Genomic DNA, 27,203 nt, shown 5'->3' with positions numbered 1-27,203 from the left:
TGATATTGGAGGAGTCTAGAATGATAGTCCTGGGTGATTTCAGTGTCCATGCTGAGGCTGCCTCTAGTGTTCTGGCTCGGGACTTCATGGCCTCCAGGGCCACCATGGGGCTGTCTCAAGTTGTCACCAGCCGGACACATAGGACAGGGCACACCCTCGACTTGGTTTTTGCTCCAGATGGAGGAAGGGGTGGTCTGGAGATAGGGAGGGTGGATGTCACCCCATTGTCATGGTCAGACCACTTCCTGGTGAAGCTTAGACTTATGGCTCTGATCCCTGCAGGGGTGGTGGACAGATTAAGATGGTCCGCCCCTGGAAACTAATGGAATCCACTGGATTCCTGAATGCCCTGGGGGAGTTCCCAGTAGATAGAGCAGGTGACCCTGTTGAAGCCCTTGTCACACTGTGGAACAGTGAGGCGCATTGGGCTCTTGACATGGTTCCCCCAGGTGCCCTCTCCAGCATTGTGGAGCCCGGTCTGCACCTTGGTACACCAGTGAGCTATGGGCAATGAAACAGGCTGGACGACGGCTAGAGCACAAGTGGTGAAAGACGTGCTGTGAGGCTGATTGGGCACAAGGAAATCATCGTAACTGTGCCTACTGTGTGGCGGTGAGGGCGGCGAAGAAGGCCCACTTCTCTGTCTCCATCGCATCCTCAAGTAGCCGTCCAGTGGAGCTTTTGCGTATTGTCAGAGGTCTGTTGACATCAACTGCAGGAAATTGTGTTTTAAACCCTCCGGAGGCCCACTGTGAATTGTTTGCAGGGCACTTTGAGGGTAAAGTTGCCCGCCTCCGTAGCAGTCTTGATGCCCCATCCACATCTACTGTAGTCCCCAATGAGGTGTCCAGTGCAACATCTGCTGCAACTTCTTGGGAACGGTTTCAGTTGATGCGGCCTGATGACGTTGAGAAGGTGCTTGCGATGATGCGGCCAGCAGCGTGTCCTCTCGACCTTGCCCTTCTTGGCTTATTAATGTTTGCCAAGGGGGGTTGACCGAGTGGATCCAGGATGTGGTCAATGCATCATTGTGGGTGGGAGTAGTTCCAGCTCCTGAAAGAGGTGGTGATCCGACCACTCCTGAAGAAGCCCACCCTGGACCCATTGGTCTGCGACAATTACCAACCAGTCACAAATACCCCTTTTTAGGGAAGGTGATTGAGAGGGTTGTGGTGCAGCAATTGTAAGTACTCTTGGATGAAACAGATTATCTTGATCTGTTCCAGTCTGGGTTCAGGACTGGTCATGGGACTGAATTGGCCTTGGTCGCCCTGATGGATGACCTTTATCAAGAGGAGGAAAGGGGGAGTGCGACCCTGTTACTCTCTCAGTGCTTTTGATACCGTTTATCATGGTATCTTTCTGGGCCGACTTGGTGAGATGAGTATTGGAGGCACTGTTTTACAGCGGTTCCAATTCTATCTCCAAGGTCATTTTCAGAGAATAGCTTTGGGTGGTTGCATTTCGGTCCCCTGGCAGTTGTGTTGTGGGGTGCCGCAAGGTTCCATCTTGTCTTCCATGCTGTTTAACATCTATATGAAGCCCTTGGGAGCAGTCATTTGGAGACTTGGGGCGAGGTGTCAGCAGTATGCTAATGATACCTAGCTCTATTTCTCTGTAACATCTGAATTGGTAGAGACTGTGCAAGCCCTGGTTCACTGCCTGGAATCGGTGGTGGGCTGGATGAGGGCCAATAAACGGAGTCTGAATCCTAGCAAGACGGAGGCGCTGTGGGTTGGTGGTTCCAGAGTTCAGATAATTGGTCAGTTGCCCACTTTGGATGGGGTCGTACTCCCTCTGAAAGAGCAGGTCCATAGACTTGGCATGCTCCTGGATCCATCTTTGTTGCTAGAGGCCCAGGTGACCTCAGTGGCTAGGAGTACCTTTTACCAGCTTTGGCTGGTAAGACAGCTGGTGCCGTTTCTGAACCAGGATAGCCTGACCACTGTAATCTCCATGCTGGATTACTGTAAGGTGCTCTATGTGGGGCTGCCCTTGAGGTTGGTCCAGAAGCTGCAGCTGGTGCAAAATGCTTCAGTGTGATTGCTCATTGGGGCAGGGTATCGCCAGTATGTCACCCAGCTGCTGAAAGAATTGCACTGGTTGCCCATTTGCTCCTGGGCCAAGTTCAGGGTTCTAGTTTTGGCATACAAAGCCCTATACAGCTTGGAACCAGGATACAGTAGGGCCCCACTCATACGGTAGGTTACATTCCAGGTCCCTGCCGAAAAGTGAAGACCACCAGAAAGTGGGGCCCTACTGTATTCCAGCTGCCGCGCTTCAGCTGACAGCGATCAGCTGGAGTGCGGGGAGCTCTAGCGCCATAGCTGATCATTGTCAGCTGGAGTGCGGCAGCTGGAGCTTCCCACGGTCCAGCAGATTGCCCTGCTGGCGCCGCAGTATTAGCTGAATGCTGAAAAGCGGGGCCCTACTGTACCTGAAAAACTGCCTAATCCCTTATATACCCAGGTGAGGGCGTCCTACAGATACCATCTTATCAGGAGGTCTGTTCTGCACAACATAGGAAACGGATCTTTAGTGTGGTGGCACCTACCGTGTGGACAGTGGCGTCACTAGGGGGGTGCGGACCGCACCAGGTGACACCCTCAGAGGGGGGTGACTCTCAGCTTTAATTTTAAAAAAAATTAAGTTTCTAGGTGGTCCGGTTCTCGAGATATACATAAAAACATCAGCTGCCCCCATTAAATCATTTTTTAAACTACTGTATAGCACTTCGTAGCTTTAACCCTGCCCGTTCAGGATTGCAGCCAATCAGTGAAGTGTTTGTTTGACCTGTGGCAGTGTCTAGTAAACCTCATTGCAAGGTCAGAAAATGGTGGTTTCCCCTCCCCCCCATTTATCTGAAAATCTCATAAGTATATACTTTTCAGTTTTTCCCCCTCTTGTGTGTAGGAGTCACATCCTGGGCAGTGTTTTCAAAACCTTCCCAATACTTGCTTTTGTTGGGGGTAAAAGCATTGCTAATCCCATATCTCCAGAGTAAATCCCATTGAATTCAATAGGATTTACTTTTGAGTAGACATGGTTATGAATGTGCTGAAAATCAGTGGGATTTTGGAGTGAATGTAAAAAGAATTAGTGAATGTAACAAAGAATTGTGTTTGTGTTGTCTTTCTGTCCCCCCCTCCTCCAGTCCTATTTTAAAGCAAGTAGGCAGGGCTTACTTAGGTATTACAGTTTTTATTCTGTAGGAAACTAATACTGATTTTTTAAAAACTAATACTGATTTTTCTGCAATGATCAACTGGTTTGACAATAAACTATTATATGGGCTGTATGTATTTATGCATCTGCAGTGTGTGTGTGTAGTCTTTCCAACACCCCTGTGAGGTAGGGTTGAAAACCAAGGCAGCTCACAACAAGAAATAAAGCCATTTAAAATCCAATAACCATAAATCAAGAATAAACAGTTGGAAAACAGCCTAAAGAGGCATGATTCTGAATTTTGGGTTGGGTGAATGAAGTTTATTTATTTATTATTTGATTTATATCCCACCCTTCCTCCCAGTAGGAGCCCAGGGTGGCAAACAAAACCACTAAAAGCACTTTAAAACATCATAAAAACAGACTTTAAAATATATTAAAATATCTTTGACAATATTTTTTAAAAGCTTTAAAAAATTTTTTAAAAAAAATAAGAAAAGGCTTAAAAACATATTAAAAAGCAATTCCAACACAGACTCAGACTTGGATAAGGTCTCAACTTAAAAGAACAAGTTGAAAGAACAAGTTCTTTATCACTTGAGGCTGTAGTTCTCTGCACACTTCCCAGTTTGAGTAAGCCCCATTGAATACATTGGGACTTGCTTCTGAGTAAACAAACATCGGATTGCACTATAAATATATTTACAGATTGTGTAATTCATAAACATATTTGATAGTCGTGTTTATATAAATATTTCTTCATACTGTGTCCCAATAAGTATTTGATTTCACACTATGGTTGTAGATGATTTTTTCCTCTACATTTTAAGTGTGCCCTTCTTCCTGGGGGTGGTCATGGTTCTCCGTTGTTTTCATCCTGAGGGGAGGGTAGGCTGAGACATGGTGAGTAGCACATTTAAGGTCTGTTCACCTCCCCCCCCCTTTTTATTTGTATTTATTTTATATTTCTCCAATATCTTCCCCTGGCTATTTTTATGTATTTTAAATATTTTTAGATTAAATAAATAGGAAATCATAATTGTGAACCTCCCTAAAAGCAATTTACCTATCCTTATGTTTTGGCAAAGTGATGGTGTGAAGGCATGGTGGCAGAACAAGAGACCATGTTTGAGGCATGTTATAAGGTGTTTGAGGACTTTGTCACACATTACTTTTTGAGACCTGTAGATTCATGTTGGAAAGAACACGTGCACGTATTGAATGGTGGCTTGGGTGCTGTTTTTTCAGTCTACGCTACATGCATAGGGAAGGTGATACATCATCTGGCAGCTAGCTTCATAATGTGAGAATGAAAAACATTTGGATCACCATTCACTTGTTTACTTTTCTCACTATTGAGACCACTTCATATATTACTTTTTCATACACAGAAATTTAATCTTTGTATAGGAAAAAGTATTTTGTAAAATGTGAAGGACAGTGGCTGCCCAGTCAGTATAACCACTGTACAAGATCTACTCAGCCACTGTAATTACCTTTTTGTTTTGAGTGCCCTTTTGTCTGGGTCTTGGTTCAGGTGTGTATCCAACTTTGATGTGCTTATAGAAGGGGTGTGCAAGTAGTGCCCCCCCAAGTGTGGAGGCTTGGACGCACATTGTGTTATGGAAAACCAAAGTCTGTGTGAAAGTACATATTTGGGAATGCCATCAGTGTAATCCTAAACACACTTAATAAATAATATCGAACTTGCATGTCACAAAATATATTACAGTCATGTCCATAAGCACCAGGAGGGTAGTCGCCCAGGGGGTCTTAGTCCCTCTGCTTTTTTGGGAGCAGGGTCCCTATGTCTCCAAGCATCCTACAGTCAGCATGAAAAGGGAGTGTGTTAGTCACTGAGAAGAGTCTTCTAATATGCTTCCTTGCCTTTTCTGCAGATTGGAGCCAGAGTGAAAGGAGGTGAGTCAGCCACTGAGAAGACTCTTCTCAGTTGCTAACGCTCTCCACTTTCATGCTGATTGGCTCCTAGAGATGTTTGTTGTTGTGAGAGAATGCATTAACAAAGATCTCATTCTTAATCCAGGAGCAAAAAGGGGTGCACGTGGCTGTAACTATTATGAAGGACCCTGCAGCTCTGAATTTTCTACTAAACAACTGATAAATACCTATGTAACTTTGTGTCTGGAGACTTATTATTAAGAATCACTTTCCATAATTGTAAGGAGGTGTGTCCACACGCATGCATCCCAGGCACCTAAATGAGGAGAAAGAGCAGCATAGGGACATAAGCAGGTGTCTTATTCCAGGGGTTCCCAAACCTTTCTTCTACATAGACCACTTGAAAATTGCTGAGGGTCTGAAAGTATCTGAAAATTTACTATGGGCATATGCAAGATAATTAACTCCCATTAGTAATAAGAGCAAGAATTTGAGCTGTGCGTATGATATTGTAATTTAAAGGTGTAATTTTAATTTTGCTAGTTGTTTATATCACTACTATTGCCATTACATTCAGTGATATATGGGAATTACGATTTACGAGTAACATTAGTACAAAAAACATTACTAAGGATTCTGTATGGTCTGATATGGGAGGAGGTCCATGGGGGTGACACCATGAGTTACCGCACCAGGTGACACCAACCCTAGTGACGCCACTGCCTGTGGAATTAACTCCCCTTAAATATTAGACCGGCGCCATCTCTGTTACCTTTTCGGTGCCTATTGAAGACCTTCCTCTTTCAACAAGCCTTTAAGTTGAAACCTTATCCCAGTCTGAGTTGGAATTGCCTTTAAATATGTTTTTAAACCTTTTTTAAAAAAAGATGTTTTGAAAGCTTTTAAAAAATGTTTTTAAGGATGTTTTGTTTTAATGTATTTTAAAGTCTGTTTTTATGATGTTTTAAAGTGTTTTTAATGCTTTTGTTTGCCGCCCTGGGCTCCTCCTGGGAGGAATGAATGAATGAATGAATAAATAGATAATGCTACATTGGATACAACCCATTTTATTATGTTGCACAGCACATGTCCTACATTCTTAGGACACAGAATTTCATAGTGTAATGTGATATTTTTCTTTGTATCTAAATGTCTTTTTGAAACTTCTGTTAAACTAGTGACCTGTGGAGTATAGGTAATATAATGAATATAGTTAATGCTTTTCTGAGATGGAATTAGAATTGTCAGTTACCTGTTTTAAAAAAAATGTCCACATTTCAAGTACTTGATATGCCTAGCAATCTTGGAATCTCAGGCTGAAACTACGGTATTTTTCTGAGTGTGCGTATCTTTTGTTCTGAATGTAGCTATGTCTCAGTTAGCCAGATATTTCTGAGGCTGATTCAGGAAAGAGCAATTATGTTTCCGAAGAAAAGTTGTTTTTCCATCTCTATAAAGCATAGAGAAAGTGCATGGTTCTACTGTTGGGAATCCATAAGTTGTCACTCTTAAGTCTACTGAAAAATGTAAAGTGTACTAAGCTTTTTATCCCCTGCCCCCAGTTTTGTGATAGACAAAAGTGTTGTGTGGTTAATGCTACCAATCCTTCCTTGCTTGGTCAAGAGTATAAAGACTATGCATATTCATTATTTCTTGAGGTGCCATATTTGGAGGTCTGTTGACCCAGCTGCCTTGGCTACATGTTAGTATTTCATGCTGGTTTCCCCAAGTTTCAGATGTGTAATTAGCCATTTCAGATTTTCTGGGTGCAAGGAGCTACTAAAATCTGGAAGAGACAAGAATATCAATTAAGTTTAATTTTTATTTGGAAACTTTATTTATTTATTACATTTATATACCGCCCCATAGCCGAAGCTCTCTGGGCGGTTTACAGCAATTATATCAAGATTTGCTTGATAATCTTTTCTATTTTACATTTTTATTGATTTAGCAATGATCTGCCAATGAAGGTGATCTAGGTATTGTTCAACACTAAGACTGAATTTAACCTGCCTTCATTTTTCACAGGGTTAATTGATTTAAATAATTTAATAGCGCCAAGAAAAAGAAATTAAGTCAAGTTTCCAATTTTGATTTTTGTGTGTTTCATGAATAAGAATGCATACTGACTGGTTACTATAACAACTAAATAGTGGTTTGCAACTAAACAAAGCCTTTAACCAACCTAGAAACATAATCCAAAATCTTTGGACATGCAACCCCCATACACTATAAAATTGTGCTTGCTTAGAGATTTCTGCTAGGTTCTTTCTGTATACATGCAAGAATATTACACAATAACAGTTAATTTGAAGACTAAGGCTACAATTGTATGTTCCTTTTTTTATAAACAAGTTCAATTGAACAAAGTAGGATTGACTTCTGAGGAAAGAAATATTAGACTGGGCTGAAATTATTCTGAACTTTTCTATAAGCAAGAGCTATTGTAAGCAGCATAGTGTTTCTCAGTGAGATAGAAAGTAATGTCTATGTTGTTCAGTAATAAGATATAAATATTCTTAACTGGAGAACTGAAGACATTTCAGAAGGATAGGTAGCTTGAGATCACAGAATAGTACAGGATTGCTCATATGGGCTTTATACTGATCCTGGTGATTTGGGCTGCTTTCAAACTGCACCTTATTTCATTATTCTGACAATTTCTTACCTGGTAATTTGCACATTGTATTTGATCTCTCACATGACATACAGGCTAGTTCTGGAATTCTAGTGGAATATAGTGGAAGCTTAGCGCTAATTTTCATGTTAAATAATACCAGAAATAGTCTGTTTGGAAGCTTGGGACCCCAGAAAATTGCAGGAGTTTTTCACTAGCTGTAGCTGCTCACATGAGAGGCATCCCAGCATGCAGTGCGTTCCCACCCTTTAGGTGCACTTTTTTTTTGTCTGACAAAAATTGTACTGGTATTCTGGTGTATCTCCTACACAGTGGGGGAACTACAGTGTGCATGTGTAAAATGGGTGAGGGACAAAAACAAGATGTTGATGTTTATTTCTATCCCACCTTTTGGCCAAAAGACCCTCAAGGCGGCTTACAATAAACAAACAAACACAAATATAAAAATACATATTAATAAAAACAGTACAATTTACAAAAATTAAATAAGGTAATAACCTTGTTCATTACAGCTGTGTGAAAGACAGTTGTGCAAAATGCCACTATATCTGCTGAAAAGGCTACTGTTCCATAACACAATAGGTACTGCAGAGTGAAAGGAATTTTAGAAATCAGGACAGAAGTGCTGCCATTTTAATCTGTTTAACTCATGCAATAAGACCCATACCTAAAAGCAGCCTTATACTGTAGTATCTCCTGAGTCCTACTGTAGCATTTATGATGATTAGCTAGTCCCTGGGTCCAGTAGGAAGCCTGCCAAGCCGTTAACTCAATCTGCTTGGTCAACTGTTGTAACTGAGTTTTAAATATTATGGGTGGTATTAAATGCTATTCCTACTCAGAGTAGACCCATTTAAGTTAATGGATATGACTAACTTAGGTTCATTAATTTCAGTGGGTCTTTTTATTTACTCTGAACAGAATTTAGTTCAGTACAATCCTATAAGTGATATCTGATGATGGCTGCCCACCAGTAAAATGAACTTCCACTGGTGCAACAGTCCTTGCCCTTCTTTTCCTCTTCTCTGCAGTTCCTTGTACACCCCAAAATCTTCTTCAGATGGATTTGTGGAAGAGGTGGTGGAGAAGGCAAAGAAAGCCCTGTTGCACAAGTGGAAGTCTGCTCATGCCATGTTGGATATCGCTGTATAAATACAGGCTTTAGTATATTTATTTGTATTCAATTCAGATTTAATTTTAAACCAGATTACTTTTAAAAGTCGATGCTTACTGTAATTGAAATAAAAAATCACATATTTAGTTTATTCATATGTTTATATAGAGAGTTGTAATTCACATTATAATTCTAATTCTTATACAAATATAAGTGTAGAATATTGGTCTGAAAAATTAACTCAGTTGAGGAGAATTGTTAGACTGAGAGATGTAAAACAGAAACCCAAGATTTATGACTGACAGTACAATTCCGTGCATGCCTATACAGAAGTAAGTCCCACAGTTCACTAAACACGTATAGGATTGCAACCTAAATGGTAGTCTTTTACTGAGTGTTGAAAATTTGACACAACATCGACCATATTAATAGTGGTTTTTCTATATTGTAAGCATAGTGCTTTTGCAATACTTGTGATTTTCTTTTTTGAATCAATATTTGCCTTTTCTTCAAATCTTCAAAAACATGGTTGACACTTTCATTCAGTTGTTAGTATTTGAGGATAATTTTCAAGCATACTCTTATAGCATTTCCTATCTGAAATATATCTTTCAGAACTTAAACAAACAAGCATATGACTTGGCAAAGGCTTTATTGAAGAGGACAGCCCAAGCTATTGAACCATACATTACTAATGTAAGTGAAGATTTAGTGTGACCATGCAGATGAAACTGAGTAAAATGATTATTAAATACTTGTGGTATGTGTGTATATTTGTGTGTTGTAAATTGACAGTTTCATATTCGATGGAGTGCTCCTGCGCAAAATATGCCTGTGCATGCAAAGGCAGCTGACTGCACCCTTATTGTGTTAGAGTGTTCAGGGAAGCAATTGCATAAGATAGTGAATTTGTTGGAGGATTGCAACTCTGATGATTTGACATGGACATCAGCTGTGTTGTTCATTTCTGCTGGCACACATCCTCCAAGAGACGTTCAGTTTGAGACTATAGGCTATAGTTCATCTTGGGATATGAGCATTCTCACTTCCCCATTCTGACTTATTAGCCTCATAGTGTCAGGGCGGGGGCTTTGCTGGGGACCTTCACTGGTACTTGCAGGAATGCTGCTTTAGCAGTACTCCATGGAAGAGAAAGTCTGGTAAATTTTTATTTTTCCTGGGTCCCCTTATGTCTTTTTATGTAATTTATGTCCAACATTCAATATAAATGTATATTCCTAACAGAGTACTAAGGAATTAATATAATAAGGAACGAATATACAGGAGGGCCCAGCTTTACAGCGCTTCGCCTTTCGGCGTTCCGCTAATGCGGTGGCTTTCATTTAGGGAAAGTCCCCGCTTTAAGGCGCTTGTTCCACCTTTACAGCGGTTTTTGCTCGTTGCGCACCATTTTCACGTCATTTTTGCGCGACATGCACTGTTATCTTCAATGGGTTCTGCTTTTCGGCAGCATATAAGCGGGGCCCGCCTGTAATAATATTTATTTTATAATAAAATAATCTATAATACAGTAATATAATCATTTGTATCTCTATATTTATTGTTCTAATACAGCACATTTAAAACAGTAAATTAAAACAGTGAACTAAAGTAGTAACAGCCCATTCAAAGACTCAGTAAGAACTGTTCTCAATTAAAACTGCTTATATTAGGAATTTTTAAAAATCTGAGGAAACAATTTTTTTTTGCATGGCACCTAAATAATGGTCTCTAGGCAGCCCTTCTTGGGGGAGGGCATTCCATTGGGGGCCACCACAGAAAAAGCACACTCTTTCCATCTGCCACCCATCACCCTTCATATGGCGCAGGAACCTGGAGATAGGCCTTAGATGACATTCCCGATAGATGAGTGGAGTCCCAAAAATAATTTGGATCCTTGAAAGGTTAAGACCAGCAGTTTGATTTAAGCTCTGAAACTTCCTGAGAGTCTGTGGAGTTTCAGTGCAGAAAAGAGACAGTCTGCCTGATACAAAGAACTCCGCCATAAGTGTTCTAGCAGACAGGGAGGAACTAAGAGATCTCTCTCTGTGCTGCCTTCACTGGACCAGTAAATGGAAATTCTTCTGTGGCTTAGGTTACAATCTCACCTGCAGAAAGAACTCCTGGGTCTTAATGCTTATCGTTGTGAACATTAGAATTTTAAACTTTTTAAAGGAAGGGACTTTGGAGATCCACTGTGCACTGTTCTTCAACCTTGGGTCCCCAGATGTTGTCGGACTCCAACTTCCATCCACGCCAGTCAGCATAGCCAACGTCCAAGGATGACTGGAGTTGTAATACAACAACATCTACGGACCCAAGCTTGAAGACAGAGTTCTAGTCCAACCCCCTGCTCATTGCAGGAATCTTGCAACTACAACATCCCTGTAGAAGTCATTCACGTTTATATTCCAAACCAGGGAAGTACATACTTTAGTAATACCATTCATATTACCTATTTGTTAAGGACTGATTGACAAAATGTGAACCAGACTTTAGCAGGAAATAACCAACGCTGGTGTTTTGTTCTGTTATTCATACAAGATTGTGTGACATTTTATTTTCAGTCGTACCCAATAGCTGTTATCTTTTATTCTGCAAAATACGGCTTTAAATGCATTATCAGTTCAAAGGTTGCCACTGAACAATATTTTAAAACACACTGAATGTAATATGACTTCTGTTATGTATGAAAGCCGATCTCATTGCATAAAAGAACAGTGAGTAATTCAGACTATGAGCTTAAGCACATAGTTGTAAGTAAATCCGATTGAAACCAGAGTGAGTCTTCCAAGTACATACAGTATATGCAGAGTTAGTGTGTTAGTGTTTCCCGCAATTAATTATGTGAACTATCAGATATCTAAAAGAGCAGAATTTTTCATGGAATGCTGGGTTAATGGACCTTTATAAAGGACTGTTAGTCTTCAAATGATGCACTTTCACAAATGTAGAGAGCTAAGCTGAAGTGCTGTAGTTGGAGAAAGCAATTTTTTCTTAAGACGGGCTTATCTTTCTTTAGAGTTTGGGAGTCACATGTTCTCTGGACATTTTGATATACCTTTTGTAATTTGTGGTGTTTCCCCAAATTAAATTGAAATGTTTGTTATGAGGCTGAGAACCTGTTTCTGTTCTGCTATTGATATATCTTGTTTTGCCTTACAGTTCTTTAATCAAGTGCTTATGTTAGGAAAAACTTCTATCAGTGATCTCTCAGAGCATGTTTTTGACTTAATTCTGGAACTATATAATATTGATAGTCATCTTTTACTATCAGTTTTGCCACAGCTTGAATTTAAACTTAAGGTAAGTGTTACATCAGGTGTATGAAACTCAGATTAATTGGAGGGTCATTGCTGGGGTGAGGGAATGGACATATAAATTTTCAACAAGCATGTTCATTGTACCTCAGTGAACATTGGTGCCTCAACTCCTTTTCCTTATGATCACCCCTCACTACATATGTATCCCTACAGCAGGGATGGAGAACCTCTAGGCCTCTCTGGCCCTTGGGATTCTCCCCAGACCACATCCCTCACTGGCCTTGCTTCACATCCTGCTCAGACGTTTTTGTCTGGCTCGAGTGCATCTTGAACTCTGATAGTGTTTCTTACCTGGATAGAGGACAGAGAAGGGAGTGTGTGTGTGTAGAAACTACCTTACTGTACAAAGATAAAATTTATATTTATTACTCTGCCCACTTTTGTCTCTGGTCCCACTCGCCTCTGGCATGTCGTCCCAGGAAGAAGAGGCCCTCAGACTGAAAAAGATTTCCTGCCTCTGCACTAATGAGGTTAATCCGAGGCGCGGTTATTGCTAATTGAAAACTACAGCATTTGTAGGCCCTCTACCTATGAGCAAATTTGTTACTGTGCCCAGGTGATGTTTCCAGTGGAAAACTGGTGAACTTTACACCCTGCCCTCTAGCCTGTATATCTGCTTGTGAGCACATAAGCTTAGTCATAAACAATTTCTTTATTGTTTTCTGTGGGGGCTGAGCAGAGGAGCACTAGAGTGTATTGAGATATACATGGGTAGCTGGAACGAAGAGACAAAAGGAAATGAAAGAGGGCTCTGTTGTATATGTAGTCTTAACTTTAGCTTATGCCATTGTGCTGCATTTAGCATACTGCTTAGCATTGGCACTGCAGATTGAAAAGGAATGGGGAAAGAGCTAAAGCCATGGGATGCCATAGCACCCATCTTTTAAGTTGGTCTCTAACTGTGTTCATATGCAATTCTAAGCCATAAACTGTGGGTAAGTAGCTAAGTCTGTGCACTTACCTTGAGCTCTCCCAGTTTGCTCCTCCCTACCTACAGCTGGGAAACTAACCATGGAGTGACTGGTTTAGTGGTATATCTGAGCTAGCGCTCATGGTTTGTTTCTCTCCAAACCGTGTTCTTGGCTTCCCAGTTATGGTTCGTTTGGGAGAAACAAACCATGAGCATTTGTACATAATGCTAAGCCAGCAACCGTGTAGTTTGTTTCCCAGTTGGAGATAGGAAGGAGCAAAGCAGAAGTGTTTGAGCTGCATGCATAGCATTCAGTTTATACGCAACTAATTTTCTTAACCATAGTTTGTGGCTTAGTGTTTTGCCCACAAGATGTAATTGATCTATTAAGGCTGAATATATAAAAAATGGAAACACATTCTTTCAGAATTTGCTGGATGAGCTATTGTTGTTGTTGTTATTACTATTACTACTACTACCATTATCACCACCACCCACCTTTCACCATTTAAAACAAACTACAGTCACAGGAATAGGGTGGGTCCTGAAAACACATTGACCAAGGAGCAGTCTAATATGGTAGTTTCATGAAAATCTGTGTAGCTTTTGTATGTTACATTTACTCCTCCCCTATTTTCATGGAAAAACTGATGAAAACCCTGTATTACTACTACTGTGTTGAAAGTAGTTTTGACCAACCCTCCTTAAATGCCATGTGTCTAGCTAAAATCTTGATTCTATTGTGTTTGTCTTACTATATAGCCTATATATTTAAATTGTTTTTTAAAAATGTGTTTTTAAATTTGTATATTTGTTTTTAATGTTTTTAATTGTTGTAAAGCGCCCAGAGAGCTTCGGCTATGGGGCGGTATACAAATGCAGTAAATAAATAAATATATATATAAAAGTAAGTATGTGTCAGAGGGCTACAATTCTATGCATACTTACTTAAGTAGCAAGCTGCACTGAACATAATGGAACCTACTTTTGAGTAAACTTGTATGGGAATAGCTTTAAATTAATCACATATAAAAAGTATAATGAATAAGTGAATGAACCTCAAATGGTATGCCTAATTAATTTATCAGATTAATATGACAGAATAACTTTAATTACATCCTTTATAAACTGACTTTGTTGCTTGTTGGTTTATCTCCACAGCTATTATTTGCTACCTTTGAATTTTAGATTGATGTGCTTGTTAATTTTGGACAAAGCATATGCTTATTGTTTTTAAGAAATAGGTTTGTTCCAAAGCCTGTTTCTGCAGTTTTTGCTTTTATTTTTTAACAATTGCATTTATTTTCCAGAGCAATGACAATGAAGAACGCCTGCAGGTAGTAAAACTACTGGCAAAAATGTTTGGAGCAAAGGATTCGGAGTTGGCATCTCAAAATAAACCACTTTGGCAGTGCTACTTGGGGAGGTATAAATTGTTCAGTTCCTTTCCTAATAAGGATTAAAAATGGAAATTTAACATTTTAAAATTATTTAGTATTTTATTAGACATTTTTCTTTTATTTGTAACTATGAGCCATAGATACATATGAATTCGATTGTGCTACTTAATCTGAAATTGACACAAATAAAGCTAGATCTGCACCTGTGGTTCTACAAACCTAACAATTATGATTAAACTAATTTACAGATTGTACCATTTACTGTCACTCATTGGTTTTTGGTAATGTACCTTGTCAACATCAGATATATCAAAGCATTGTAACAATCTATTCAATGTTTATGTTAAGGAAAATATATGTTGAGTGGTTGATGTGCATAATAATTGGCCATTTTGCACATTCACCAGGCCTCATGGAAAATGTATACATTAATGTTCCAGGAAGAGGGAATTGTTCACATTTCCTGGTTAATATACATAATCTCCAACAGGCCTTTGGAAATGTGCATATATCACATGAATTTTGTACATTATGATCATTATGCATAATCTCTGGTCATTATGCATATTTCACCTTAATTTTGTACATTCTCCAGCTATTAAGCATAATCTCCAACAGGCCTTGGGGAATGTACATATCTTTACTGCATTTTGTGCATTCTTTGGGAAAAATGCACATTCTCCAACCAGTATGCATTATCACCAAGAAACATAACTTTTTTCTATATCTTCTTCAGAAGTGTGCAGTCTGAACCCCCGGGCTGCTTCTGTCCCACTGCCTAATCTTACATGTCCCACAACATACTGTCCCACCTATCAGCAGAGCAGCAGGAAGTGGGGGGTCTGGATAAAGATTAACAATTAACATTTGTCTGCGGAGCAGCTCCCTTTTCTCCAGTGGGCACCAGGATACCCCCAAGTGTGTGAAGTACCTCTGATTCTACCACTGCCATTTCTGGTCCCACACTGAGAGATTATTCCAAGAGGGAAAAAAAGGTTGTCCAGTCCTGCTGTCATTGCTGTAGTCTTTTCAAGGCTTTGGGACTGGATGTTGGCAGGTCAGAAGCACAGCATATATGTTACATTCCCCTTACCATATACATTGGATTTTATTAATATTCAACAGTTGTGGAGCGTTCAAAGATATAATGGAAACAAGCTCATAAGCTTTGAATTAGTTAGAAATGCATGCATTAATAAAATTTGTGTGAAAGAGCTGCATGCTTAAAATATCTCTTCTAGTTGTTTTCCTTTGGTTAAAATGAAAAACAGATATAGTATTATCTTTTTGGATATGAACAACCAGGCCTTGATTTAGTGGATGCAGGCTGGGCAGCATGTTAATGAATCCTGAGATTTTACAGCATACTAAAATAGTAGAAACACATTTAGCTGGGTATCTATATATGTTACTTTGAAATTTGTTTTATCACAGTGCATTATCTTGCATATGTGAAATTCGCTGGTAACTGCCTTAGGAACTATTGGAACTATTAAAAAAATCTGGAATCTAGAGTTTGCATTACCATAACATGTTATGCAGGCTCTTGCACAACACTTTAAGATATATTTGCACTTAGTCCCTATTGTGTGAACTATTCTTTTAGCCTTTGCATAACAGTTCACAGAGCAGTGCTACTGCTAGATTTTTCTTTTGCTTGCAAATCTCTGGATTTAACCCAATATGTTTGTCAGACTATTAATCTTTCAATTCTTTGAAGAAGTAGGTATGACATCTTGGTGAAAATTGAAATGAGGGATAACATACTGTTCCTCTTTGTTTTTAAAACAGGTTTAATGATATCCATGTACCTATCCGGCTTGAATGTGTGAAATTTGCTAGTCACTGCCTTATGAACCATCCAGATCTAGCAAAAGATTTAACAGGTATAAGTAAATCGAATCTGTGAAAGAAAAGGATCTCTTAACCTTCCTTCTATTTTTAGTAGTAGCAAAAGAAGTCCACTATTTTAAGGTTTTAAAAAGTTACAAAAATATTTTATAGTGTATTTGCAAAGAACCAGGTTTGGATGATGCATACTTCTGATCTCTCTCCAAATATGCTGAGGAGCAATCATTCCCACTTACCTGGCTGTCAGAGACTGTCAGACAGCCATGCTTAGATATCGCATTTGAAAATAATTATTAATTGATTGATTGACTGATTGATTGATTTATATCCCAGCCTTCCTCCCAACAGGAGCCCTGGGCAGCAAACAAAAGCATTAAAAACTCTTTAAAACATCATAAAAACAGACTTTAAAATACATTAAAACAAAACAACTTTAAAAACATTTTTTTTAAAAAAGCTTTGGACATCTTAAAAAAAGGGTTAAAAACATTGTTTTTTTAAAAAATGTTTAAAAACATATTAAAAAGCAATTCCAACACAGAAGCAGACTGGGATAAGGTCTCAACTTAAAAAGCTTGTTGAAAGAGGAAGGACTTCAATAGGTGCCGAAAAGATTACAGAGATGGTGCCTGTCTAATATTTAAGTAGGGAATTCCACAGGGTAGGTACTGTCACACTAAAGGTCTGTTTCCTATATTGTGCAGAACGGACCTCCTGATAAGATGGCATCTGCAGGACACCCTCACCTGCAGAGCACAGTGTTTGACTGGGTATATAAGGGATAAGACGCTTTTTCGGGTATCCTGGTTCCAGGCTATATAGGGCTTTGTACACCAAAACTAGAACCTTGAACTTGGCCAAGTAGCAAATGGGCAGCCAGTGCAATTCTTTCAGCAGCGGGGTGACATGTTGGCGATACCCTGCCCCAGTGAGCAATCACACTGCTGCATTTTGCATCAGCTGCAGCTTCTGGACCAACGTCAAGGGCAGCCCCATATAGGGCACCTTATAGTAATCGAGCCTAGAGGTTACCAGTGCATGGACAACAGTGGTCAGGCTATCCTGGTTCAGAAATGGCCGCTTCTGTCTTACCAGCCAAAGCTGGTAAAAGATACTCCTAGCCACTGAGGTCACCTGGGTCTCTAGCAACAAAGATGGATCTAGGAGCACCCCCAGACTATGGACCTGCTCTTTCAGAGGGAGTACGACCCCATCCAAAGCAGGCAACTGACCAATTATCCGAACTCTGGAACCACCAACCCACAGCGCCTCCGTCTTGCTAGGATTCAGACTCCGTTTATTGGCCCTCATCCAGCCCACCACCGATTCCAATCAGTGGTCCAGGGCTTGCATAGTCTCTCCCGATTCAGATGTTATAGAGAAATAGAGCTAGGTATCATCAGCATACTGCTGACACCTCGCCCCAAATCTCCACTTATGTTCTAGCCTTCATCCAGCCCATTTCATTCCCTATAGCTCACTGGTATACCAATGTGCAAACTGGGCTCCACAATGCCGGAGAGGGTGCTCGAGGAACCGTGTCAAGAACCTGATGCATCTTGCTGTTCCACAATGTGACAAGGGCTTCAACAGGGTCACCTGCTCTATCTACTGGGAACTCCCCCAGGGCATTCAGGAATCCAGTGGATCCCATTAGTTTCCAGGGGTGGAGCATCTTAATCTGTCCACCACCCCTGCAGGGATCGGAGCCATAAGTCTAAGCTTCACCAGGAAGTGGTCTGACCATGACAATGGGGTGACATCCACCCTCCCTATCTCCAGACCACCCCTTCCTCCATCTGGAGCAAAAACCAAGTCGAGGGTGTGCCCTGTCCTATGTGTCCGGCTGGTGACAACTTGAGACAGCCCCGTGGTGGTCCTGGAGGCCATGAAGTCCCGAGCCAGAACACTAGAGGCAGCCTCAGCATGGACACTGAAATCATCCAGGACTATCGTTCTAGGCTCCTCAATACCACAGCCAAGATGGTCACCAGCTGAGTCAGAGATGCTGCCGGGCAGCAGGGTGGATGGTACACCAGCAGCAACCCTAGTTTCTTGTCTTCTTGGCCCGACATCAGGTGGAGGCCCTCACAGCCAGCTCTAAGACAGAGTGGTTTCCTGGTGACAGAGATGGAAGTTCTGTAGACCACAGCAACTCCTCCCCCCCCTTCCCTGCAGCTTGTACTGGTGTTGCATCAAGTATCCAGATAGGCAAAGCTGGGTCATATCAACTCCTCCCAGCTCACCCACCCAGGTCTTGGTAATGCACACCAAATCGGCACCTTCATCCACGATCAAATCATGGATGTGTATGGTCTTACTGTGTATTGATCTGGCGTTAAACGACAACATACACAGGCCAGTTGGCGCGGCAGATCCGCAACGAGGAACCCATCCACGAGAGAAGTGGAAGGGAGGAACAAGGCGTAGATAGCCTTGCCCTTGTAGTCTGTGGTAATTTACCTCCCACCCATGGGTATACTTCTCTCTATCCGTGATCACTGAAATTGGGTGGAATCACCCAAGGCCCTTGTGATGCGTCCTTCCCTGGCTCTCCCTGTCAGGTTCCTACCTGCTTGTGGTTACTGCCTGTCACTAGGCACCACCAGGGACTCCACCAGTCCGGACCGCTCTCTCTTATGGTTTCTCTCCCCGCTCTAGCACAGATCTCAACAGATCCCCCTGCTAGGCAACCACCAGTAACGTCCCAATACTAGTATTCCCAGAGACTCTGAATACTGGTATTGTTATTCTCTTCACCGCTGCCACCATTTGTTACAGTTCCCCTTCAGCCTTGGTCATTACCTTACCCTCCCTTCTGGTCTGTGAAACCCCAGCCAAGGATCAGGCCTTTGGTAAACCAAATTAAGTATTTATTACAGATAACAAAGCTAACAAGATTAACAAGATTTCTTCTTAAGGCACATAAGCATGTGGTTTTACTCAATACTAATCTGAACTCCACCTCCCTCCTGGTAAATAACTCTCTAAACCCCACCAAGCAAACCACTCAGTTCTCTTCTCCCCCCTCCCGATTCCACTCTCACTCTTCCTTTTATACATTCAGCCATTTTAAACACTCAGCCAATCATCTCGCATTCTACTGCCCATTCACTCCCCCTCTTTCACTCCACTTACCATGTATCTTCTAAACAACCAACACTTACCATATATACATTAATATAGGAACATCACAGCCCTCTTTACCAAGACTCCTCCTAAACACCTGATATGGACCCAAGAAGAGTCCACCAACAAAACCTACCTGTCAATTATCCCAGTAGGCCTCTGTGAGAATTGGGAACGGTCAGACCCACTCAATACTTTTCACACATGGTACATCTACTCCCCCCCATCTCACACCCAGGAGGGCCAACCTTCTGCCAGTTACAGACTCTCACTCTGAAGGCATCTGGCAACTTTCTGCTATCATTCAGTTTACTGCACATGCTCTCGCCCTGCGCAGGAACTACACATGAGCCATCCGCCATCCCCACTACCAGTCTCCCCCAGATTGGTTAAGAAAAAGAAAAGAAAGAGAAGAGGGTAGCACCCTCACCCTCGGGACTCCTAAGGAGCTCCCCAAGGGCAGCCAGGAGCTGATACAAGAGGCTGCAAGATTAACTGCATCCTCTCTCTGGAGCCAGGGTCAGGTAGGGGGTCACAGTCCTTGCAGCACTTACCAGGGACGTCAGCTTTCTCAAAAGACGGCAACCCAGAGGAGATTATGTATATAAGATTCAGTATGTGTGTCCTGGGATATCTATTGTGCTGTTCAGACTTGTACATGTTGGACTTTATGGGCATTCAAACTCTATGCCCATGCTTGGATTTACAGTGGGGCAGGGGCACTGCATGCAGAGTGGGAAGGCATTATGTTGCTCTACCACCACATGTAGGAGATTAGGGAGAGGGTACCATCCAAACTGGACTTAAATGAGCCAAATAAATAAATAGATCACAATTGTCCTCTTATTTCTAAATTGTCATCTAAAAATGCTTTTTGGATATTTTGTCACTGATTTTATTTCTTTCAATTTCTAGCCCTCCATCAATTCACAGTCTTGGGGCAGGTTACAACACAAAAGCAAAACAGCAACAAATTAATTGTCTGCACTAGTCATACCTCAGAGGGGAAGGCATTTCATGGGGCACATCACTGCACAGTGTATGTCACCCAAAAGCAGGACAATAATAAGGGCCTCCCCTGGAGATCTTAATGCATGAGTAAGTTTGTTCAGGGAGTTCAGATTCTGCAGATTGGTGTGATGTGATTCCTGCTGACTGAACTGGTCAAAAATGTGGCAGCTGCACTCTGCATTACTTGCAACTTTTGAATTGTCTTCAAGGGTAGCCCCATGTAGAGCACATTCCAATAATCCAAACGAGGGGCCGCCAGAGGTTGGATTATTGTAACAAGGCTGTCTCTATCCAGGAACAGACATATTTGAACTAGACAAAACTGAAAAAAATATTATTGTAACATAAGATGTCATGGTTGAGATTTCTTTTGTAAGTTTGACCATTTTTAAAAAATTAAGTAGCCCTTTTGGCTGCTTAACTGTACCTTTTGACTTTAACCTGTTTTTTGTTGATTCTTGAGCATCAATCAAAATACAATTTCCTGCTTAGAAGAATCTGAATTCATGGTAAACAGGGTTTTTAAAAAGCTGTTTTTAAGTAACATGATTGATTTTTCTTTCCATGGATTTTTTAAAAATATAGTAAAAAGGAGGAATGGTATCTTATCTCTTTTTGGAAATCAGATTGCAACTGTCCTCATTTGTCTATAATATTGATTCAGAAACCAATTTGTATTGACATATAAAAACTGTGGCCTCTCATAAATGTTGACCACTTGTCACAAGTTACACTGTACGTTGTGTAGCTATAAATGTAAATATTTACTGGGAGGGATGAGAGGGGAAGGTGTGATATTGCACTTTGCTTTTATGCTATTCTGTGTACTAGGGAGCACAGATAAGCCTTTAGCCAGTATCTGTTTCCTCAACTGTTGGTAAACAAGAAAATTTCAGTCTATTGCAATTAAATCAGCTGTTTGAGTGAATTAAAGTCTTTTGTTCATAATGTATCTAATAATAACTAGCGATAAGTTTATTGAGAAGAAATATGAAATTGCTATAATAGCATCTCATTATCCAAATTCTGCATTTCATTCTCTACAACTACTGTGACAACTAGTTTAGGTTACAGAAATTTGACATAACAGTATAAGGTTTTAATTAAGGTGTCTTTTTTGTCCAGAATATCTTAAAGTGAGGTCTCATGACCCTGAAGAAGCCATTAGGCATGACGTTATTGTATCGATAGTTACTGCGGCTAAGAAAGATCTTTTGCTGGTCAATGATCATCTACTTAACTTTGTGAGAGAGCGAACACTTGATAAACGGGTAAGTCATTGTACATCTTGGTCAATTACTTTGGAATAATTTTCAGTCCAAGGACAGGCTAATTCAGCATGTTAAAAAATTCTTTACTGTTAAAGTCACTCACACGAATTGTCCAGTTGCATATTTGCATACTGTGACTGTCTACTTTACCTGCACATTTTTGCATTTCCTAAATTATGGGGTTGAATAAATATGACAGTCCAAAAACCATAAACTTCTTTTGAATGCATATAACTATTGTGTTATGATCAGCACAGGATTTTCCTGCAAATTCTGCACAGACGTTCCTTTGATGTAGAGATTTTGTAATATGTAAGCAGTCCTTAAATTTATGTTCTTCTGCCTTATCCATAGTACTTCAAAACAATCCAGGGCATGACTTAAAATAATCCACTATACCCCCCCTTTTTTAAAAAAAGATCAGAACTTGTTCAAAGCCCACATTAGGTCTGTAACACATTTTACAAAAAAAACAGTGTAGCTGTTTACCTAATCTTAGTTCACGAGGAGCAAAAGTACAGAGAACAACCTTTATCTATATATATTTGATTATTTTATTACTTTTGCCTGTTTTTTTTAAAACAATTACAGAGCTTGGAAAAAAATCAGTAGAATACTGTTGTATTTCTTGTGTTAACTTGAAGCCTTATAATATCAAATCTCACCTTTTTCCCATTTCAGTAACAATGCAGGCTGTGCTGTGTAAAGATGCATAGCACCTTTCATATCAAACCCCAGGCGAGTACCAACAATATTAAAACAACCAACAATACAACTCAATAAAAGAAGTGAACACCAATAAAACATGCAACAGAACATCAGTAATAAATCCAGCATAATCATTACATACTAATGCACTTAACCACTTAAATGCCTGGATAAACACATGGGTCGTAGCTGGCACTAGAATGACAATGAAGTTGGCACCAGATGCACCTCTGCAGAAAGAACATTCCAAAGTTGGGGTGCCACCAAGGAGAATGACCTATCATGTCACCACCCGATATTCTTCCCCTGGTGGTTGGAAAACAGGAGTAGGTTTCCCTCAGATCTAATGACACAAGCAGGCTGATACAGGGAGAGGCATATCTTCAGATCTCTGGGCCCTTTGTCATTTAGGACTTTGGATCACCAATCTTTTTGGATCAGTGGGCACATTTCAAATTTTGAGAGTGTGCTGTGAGTCAGTCACAAAATGGCTGCCATGGGGGACATGGCATAACACAATGTGGCTGCTGTGGGGGGCATGGTATAACTCATAATGAGAGAGAGTACAGTCTCAGCCCACCCACCTGAGGGAGACAACCTCATGTTTACCATGGGAAGTCAGCTATGTCCTGCTGGCCCTAATTGTGGAGATATAGCTATTAAAGGCACAAGAACCCTGTTTTCCTCAGTGCTAATCCTAAATCAAAGCCTAGGCTGCTATCCTGTACCCACATGCTTGGGAGTAAGCCTCATTAAACACAGAGACTTACATCTGGAGAAGACATGCATACAATTGTACTGCAAGTTAACTATACAATGAATTCTTCATGAGTGTCTGACATCTGGAGAAGACATGCATACAATTGTACTGCAAGTTAACTATACAATGAATTCTTCATGAGTGTCTGACTAACAGCTCCTGCATATCAGGAGATATGCCTAAGCCTCTTTACAGAGTTTTCACATTTTGCATTTGTCACTTGGGGAGAGGATTCTTTATCATCCACCTGTACCTATTGTGTAGTAGCATTTGAAGATAATAACTTCTAAGGAGTACTTGATCTCAGATGAACCCACCACAGGAAAGATGCATCCTGGTTGCCGGGGGGGGGGGAAGCAAACTCTGGAGATTCCAAGAACTACTAGAAATTAAGCCCGAAGCAGGAAAAGTGTACTAAAGGGGAGGGGAAAGCAGAAGCTCTTTAGGATCCCAGAATTCCTATTGTGTGGTGTCCAGACAATTCACATCAATCACTGCTCTGACTTCACTCATTGGCTAAAAACACTGACAGGGCAGGAGCAGCCAGGCTCACAGAAATTGCTTAGAAGGTGCCTGCACATTTTGTTTCATAACCTCCTTTCTAGGAGGTCTAGAGGCTTACTTTTTTTTTTAACTGAAAGGTCAGAGTCTGGCGGCCCTGCCTGGGGATGTCAATGAAGGCCTTTGCAGGCCCCATGACGCTCATGGGCATTGGGTTGGCAATCCCCACTGTAAGTCAATTTGGCCCAGAAATGGATCATCAACAAATGCAGCTCTTTCAGGATTAGTGTTAGATGATCTCTGACAGTTGTCAGTGTCAGGATCCTGGTAGCCACATTTTGCACAAATAGTAATCTCCAGTTTGCTTTCAAAGGCAACCCCACATAAAGCACATTACAATAATCCAACATTTTGGAATTTGTATGGCAGTATATTTAAAAAATAAATGTATCTCTTAATGTGTGAGATATGTTGTTATTTTAGTGGAGAGTGAGAAAAGAAGCGATGATGGGACTTGCACAGATATATAAGAAATATTCCCTGCAGTCAGAAGCTGGAAAAGAAGCTTCAAAACAAATTGCCTGGATAAAGGACAAGCTGCTACATATATATTATCAAAACAGTATTGATGATCGGTAAGTTAACTTGAGTTTATAAGACTAAAAAGTATTCATCTTTTTGCCTTGTGTGAGTATACCTATTGACCACTATTATTATTATTATTATTATTATTATTATTATTATTTACATTTATACCCCGCCTTTCTTTTCTTGATAAAAACCCAAGGCAGCTTACATATGGTTCCCAGGTGGTCTCCTGGGAAGTACTCCAGGAAGCTGGTCTTATGTGCCTTCAGACCATAGCCTGGGACCATGGACTTCATGGAAGATTAATGTACATATTCTCCATGAGGCCTAGTAAATGATAAAGGTGGAAATGTACACAAATAGCTGGATGTGTCTAGGAGGGCATTCAAACAGCAGTTCCAAAAGGCTGCACAGTTACCTGCCTTTGGAACTCTGTATACTTAACATACTGAATTCCTTGGCCATAGTTAAAGTTGCTCTCTGCATTGTGGCATTCACAAGAATAGGTGTGATATTCGTACTTTGAGCCTGCAGTTTGTTTGATCAAATGAAACTTGTATCTAAACTAGGCCATAAGATTCTTATATGGAAAGTCATGGTTTCTAGCTGTGTGAATTAGCCTTCTTAAGCCATGAGTCCTCTCCTCTCCTCTTTTGCAACCTCATCTGAGGAGGAGATTGAAAGCATCTGCTTTCAATTTTAAACTAATTTCAGTTTTCCATTTTTTCTGTACTATGGTTAGTGAGAACAAGATAGATCTGAAAGTATGGTTTTATCTTGGCTTGTTCTTACCATAGTTTAAGTAAATCACAGTTCCTCAAGTTCAGACATCATGGGGAACTTCAGCTAGCTTAAAAAATAAAGTTGTTGATTTAAATATGGGACATGAAAGAGGAGGAGACGAGAGGAGAGCATAATAAACTTGGAATGCAACCCTTTAGACCAGCCTTTCCCAACCTTTGGGTCCCCACATGTTGCTTGACTACAATATGTAACTTGTCCCTCGGGTCCTCCTCCGTGCCTGAGGACTGGAAAGTGGCAAATGTAACACCAATATTCAAAAAGTGATCCAGAGGGGATCCTGGAAATTACAGGCCAGTTAGCTTAACTTCTGTCCCTGGAAAACTGGTAGAAAGTATTATTAAAGCTAGATTAGTATTATTAAAGCTAGATTAACTAAGCACATAGAATAACAAGCCTTGCTGAAGCAGAGCCAGCATGGCTTCTGCAAGGGAAAGTCCTGTCTCAGTAACCTATTAGAATTCTTTGAGAGTGTCAACAAGCATATAGATAGAGGTGATCCAGTGGACATAGTGCACTTAGACTTTCAAAAAGCGTTTGACAAGGTACCTCACCAAAGACTTCTGAGGAAGCTTAGCAGTCATGGAATAAGAGGAGAGGTCCTCTTGTGGATAAGGAATTGGTTAAGAAGCAGAAAGCAGAGAGTAGGAATAAACGGACAGTTCTCCCAATGGAGGGCTGTAGAAAGTGGAATCCCTCAAGGATCGGTATTGGGATCTGTACTTTTCAACTTGTTCATTAATGACCTAGAATTAGGAGTGAGCAGTGAAGTGGCCAAGTTTGCTGACGACACGAAATTGTTCAGGGTTGTTAAAACAAAAAGGGATTGCGAAGAGCTCCAAAAAGACCTCTCCAAACTGAGTGAATGGGCGGGAAAATGGCAAATGCAATTCAATATAAACAAGTGTAAAATTATGCATATTGGAGCAAAAAATCTGAATTTCACATATACGCTCATGGGGTCTGAACTGGCGGTGACCGACCAGGAGAGAGACCTCGGGGTTGTAGTGAACAGCACGATGAAAATGTCGACCCAGTGTGCGGCAGCTGTGAAAAAGCCAAATTCCATGCTAGCGATAATTAGGAAAGGTATTGAAAATAAAACAGCCGATATCATAATGCCGTTGTATAAATCTATGGTGCGGCCGCATTTGGAATACTGTGTACAGTTCTGGTCGCCTCATCTCAAAAAGGATATTCTAGAGTTGGAAAAGGTTCAGAAGAGGGCAACCAGAATGATCAAGGGGATGGAGCGACTCCCTTACGAGGAAAGGTTGCAGCATTTGGGGCTTTTTAGTTTAGAGAAAAGGCGGGTCAGAGGAGACATGATAGAAGTGTATAAAATTATGCATGGCATTGAGAAAGTGGATAGAGAAAAGTTCTTCTCCCTCTCTCATAATACTAGAACTCGTGGACATTCAAAGAAGCTGAATGTTGGAAGATTCAGGACAGACAAAAGGAAGTACTTCTTTACTCAGCGCATAGTTAAACTATGGAATTTGCTCCCACAAGATGCAGTAATGGCCACCAGCTTGGATGGCTTTAAAAGAAGATTAGACAAATTCATGGAGGACAGGGCTATCAATGGCTACTAGCCGTGATGGCTGTGCTGTGCCACCCTAGTCAGAGGCAGCATGCTTGTGAAAACCAGTTGCCGGAAGCCTCAGGAGGGGAGAGTGTTCTTGCACTCGGGTCCTGCTTGCGGGCTTCTCCCAGGCACCTGGTTGGCCACTATGAGAACAGGATGCTGGACTAGATGGGCCACTGGCCTGATCCAGCAGGCTCTTCTTATGTTCTTAATTCCCATCATCCCTGACCCTTGGCCATGTTGACTCGGGCTGATGAGAGTTGTAGTCCAACAACATCTGGGGACCCAAAGGTTGGGAAAGAGTGCTTTAGACAATTATCTAGGAGTAAATCCCATTGAACTCGACAGAGCTTGCTTCTCAGTTATTGCATTGTAAGGTTTATAGTTCATGTAGTAGAAACAATAGTTTTTCTTTACACCTGAGCCCCAAACCATTGTTTGCTGCTATAGATCTTGTAAATTTTTGTGCTAAATCAACTTTCATTTGTAATGTGTCATTACTAATTTTATTTATAAATACATTTGATTTATTTAGATTAGTTTGGT

At 40.8% G+C, this 27,203-nt stretch overlaps 1 protein-coding gene across 1 annotated transcript in view; it reads left to right on the top strand.

The window, feature by feature from the left end:
• The window catches only part of PDS5B (PDS5 cohesin associated factor B), a 158,409-nt gene that overhangs the window by 63,052 nt on the left and 68,154 nt on the right, over positions 1-27,203 (top strand). Inside the window, exons 7-12 of the mRNA XM_061629724.1 lie at positions 9,432-9,512; positions 11,982-12,122; positions 14,360-14,475; positions 16,241-16,335; positions 21,566-21,711; positions 24,164-24,315. Of these exons, the coding sequence (XP_061485708.1) occupies positions 9,432-9,512; positions 11,982-12,122; positions 14,360-14,475; positions 16,241-16,335; positions 21,566-21,711; positions 24,164-24,315 (731 nt within the window). The remainder of the gene's footprint in view (positions 1-9,431; positions 9,513-11,981; positions 12,123-14,359; positions 14,476-16,240; positions 16,336-21,565; positions 21,712-24,163; positions 24,316-27,203) is intronic.

Source organism: Rhineura floridana, chromosome 5, assembly GCF_030035675.1.
Source record: "Rhineura floridana isolate rRhiFlo1 chromosome 5, rRhiFlo1.hap2, whole genome shotgun sequence".
NCBI classification, from domain to species: domain Eukaryota; kingdom Metazoa; phylum Chordata; class Lepidosauria; order Squamata; family Rhineuridae; genus Rhineura; species Rhineura floridana.
This window is presented reverse-complemented; position numbering and strand designations above follow the sequence as displayed.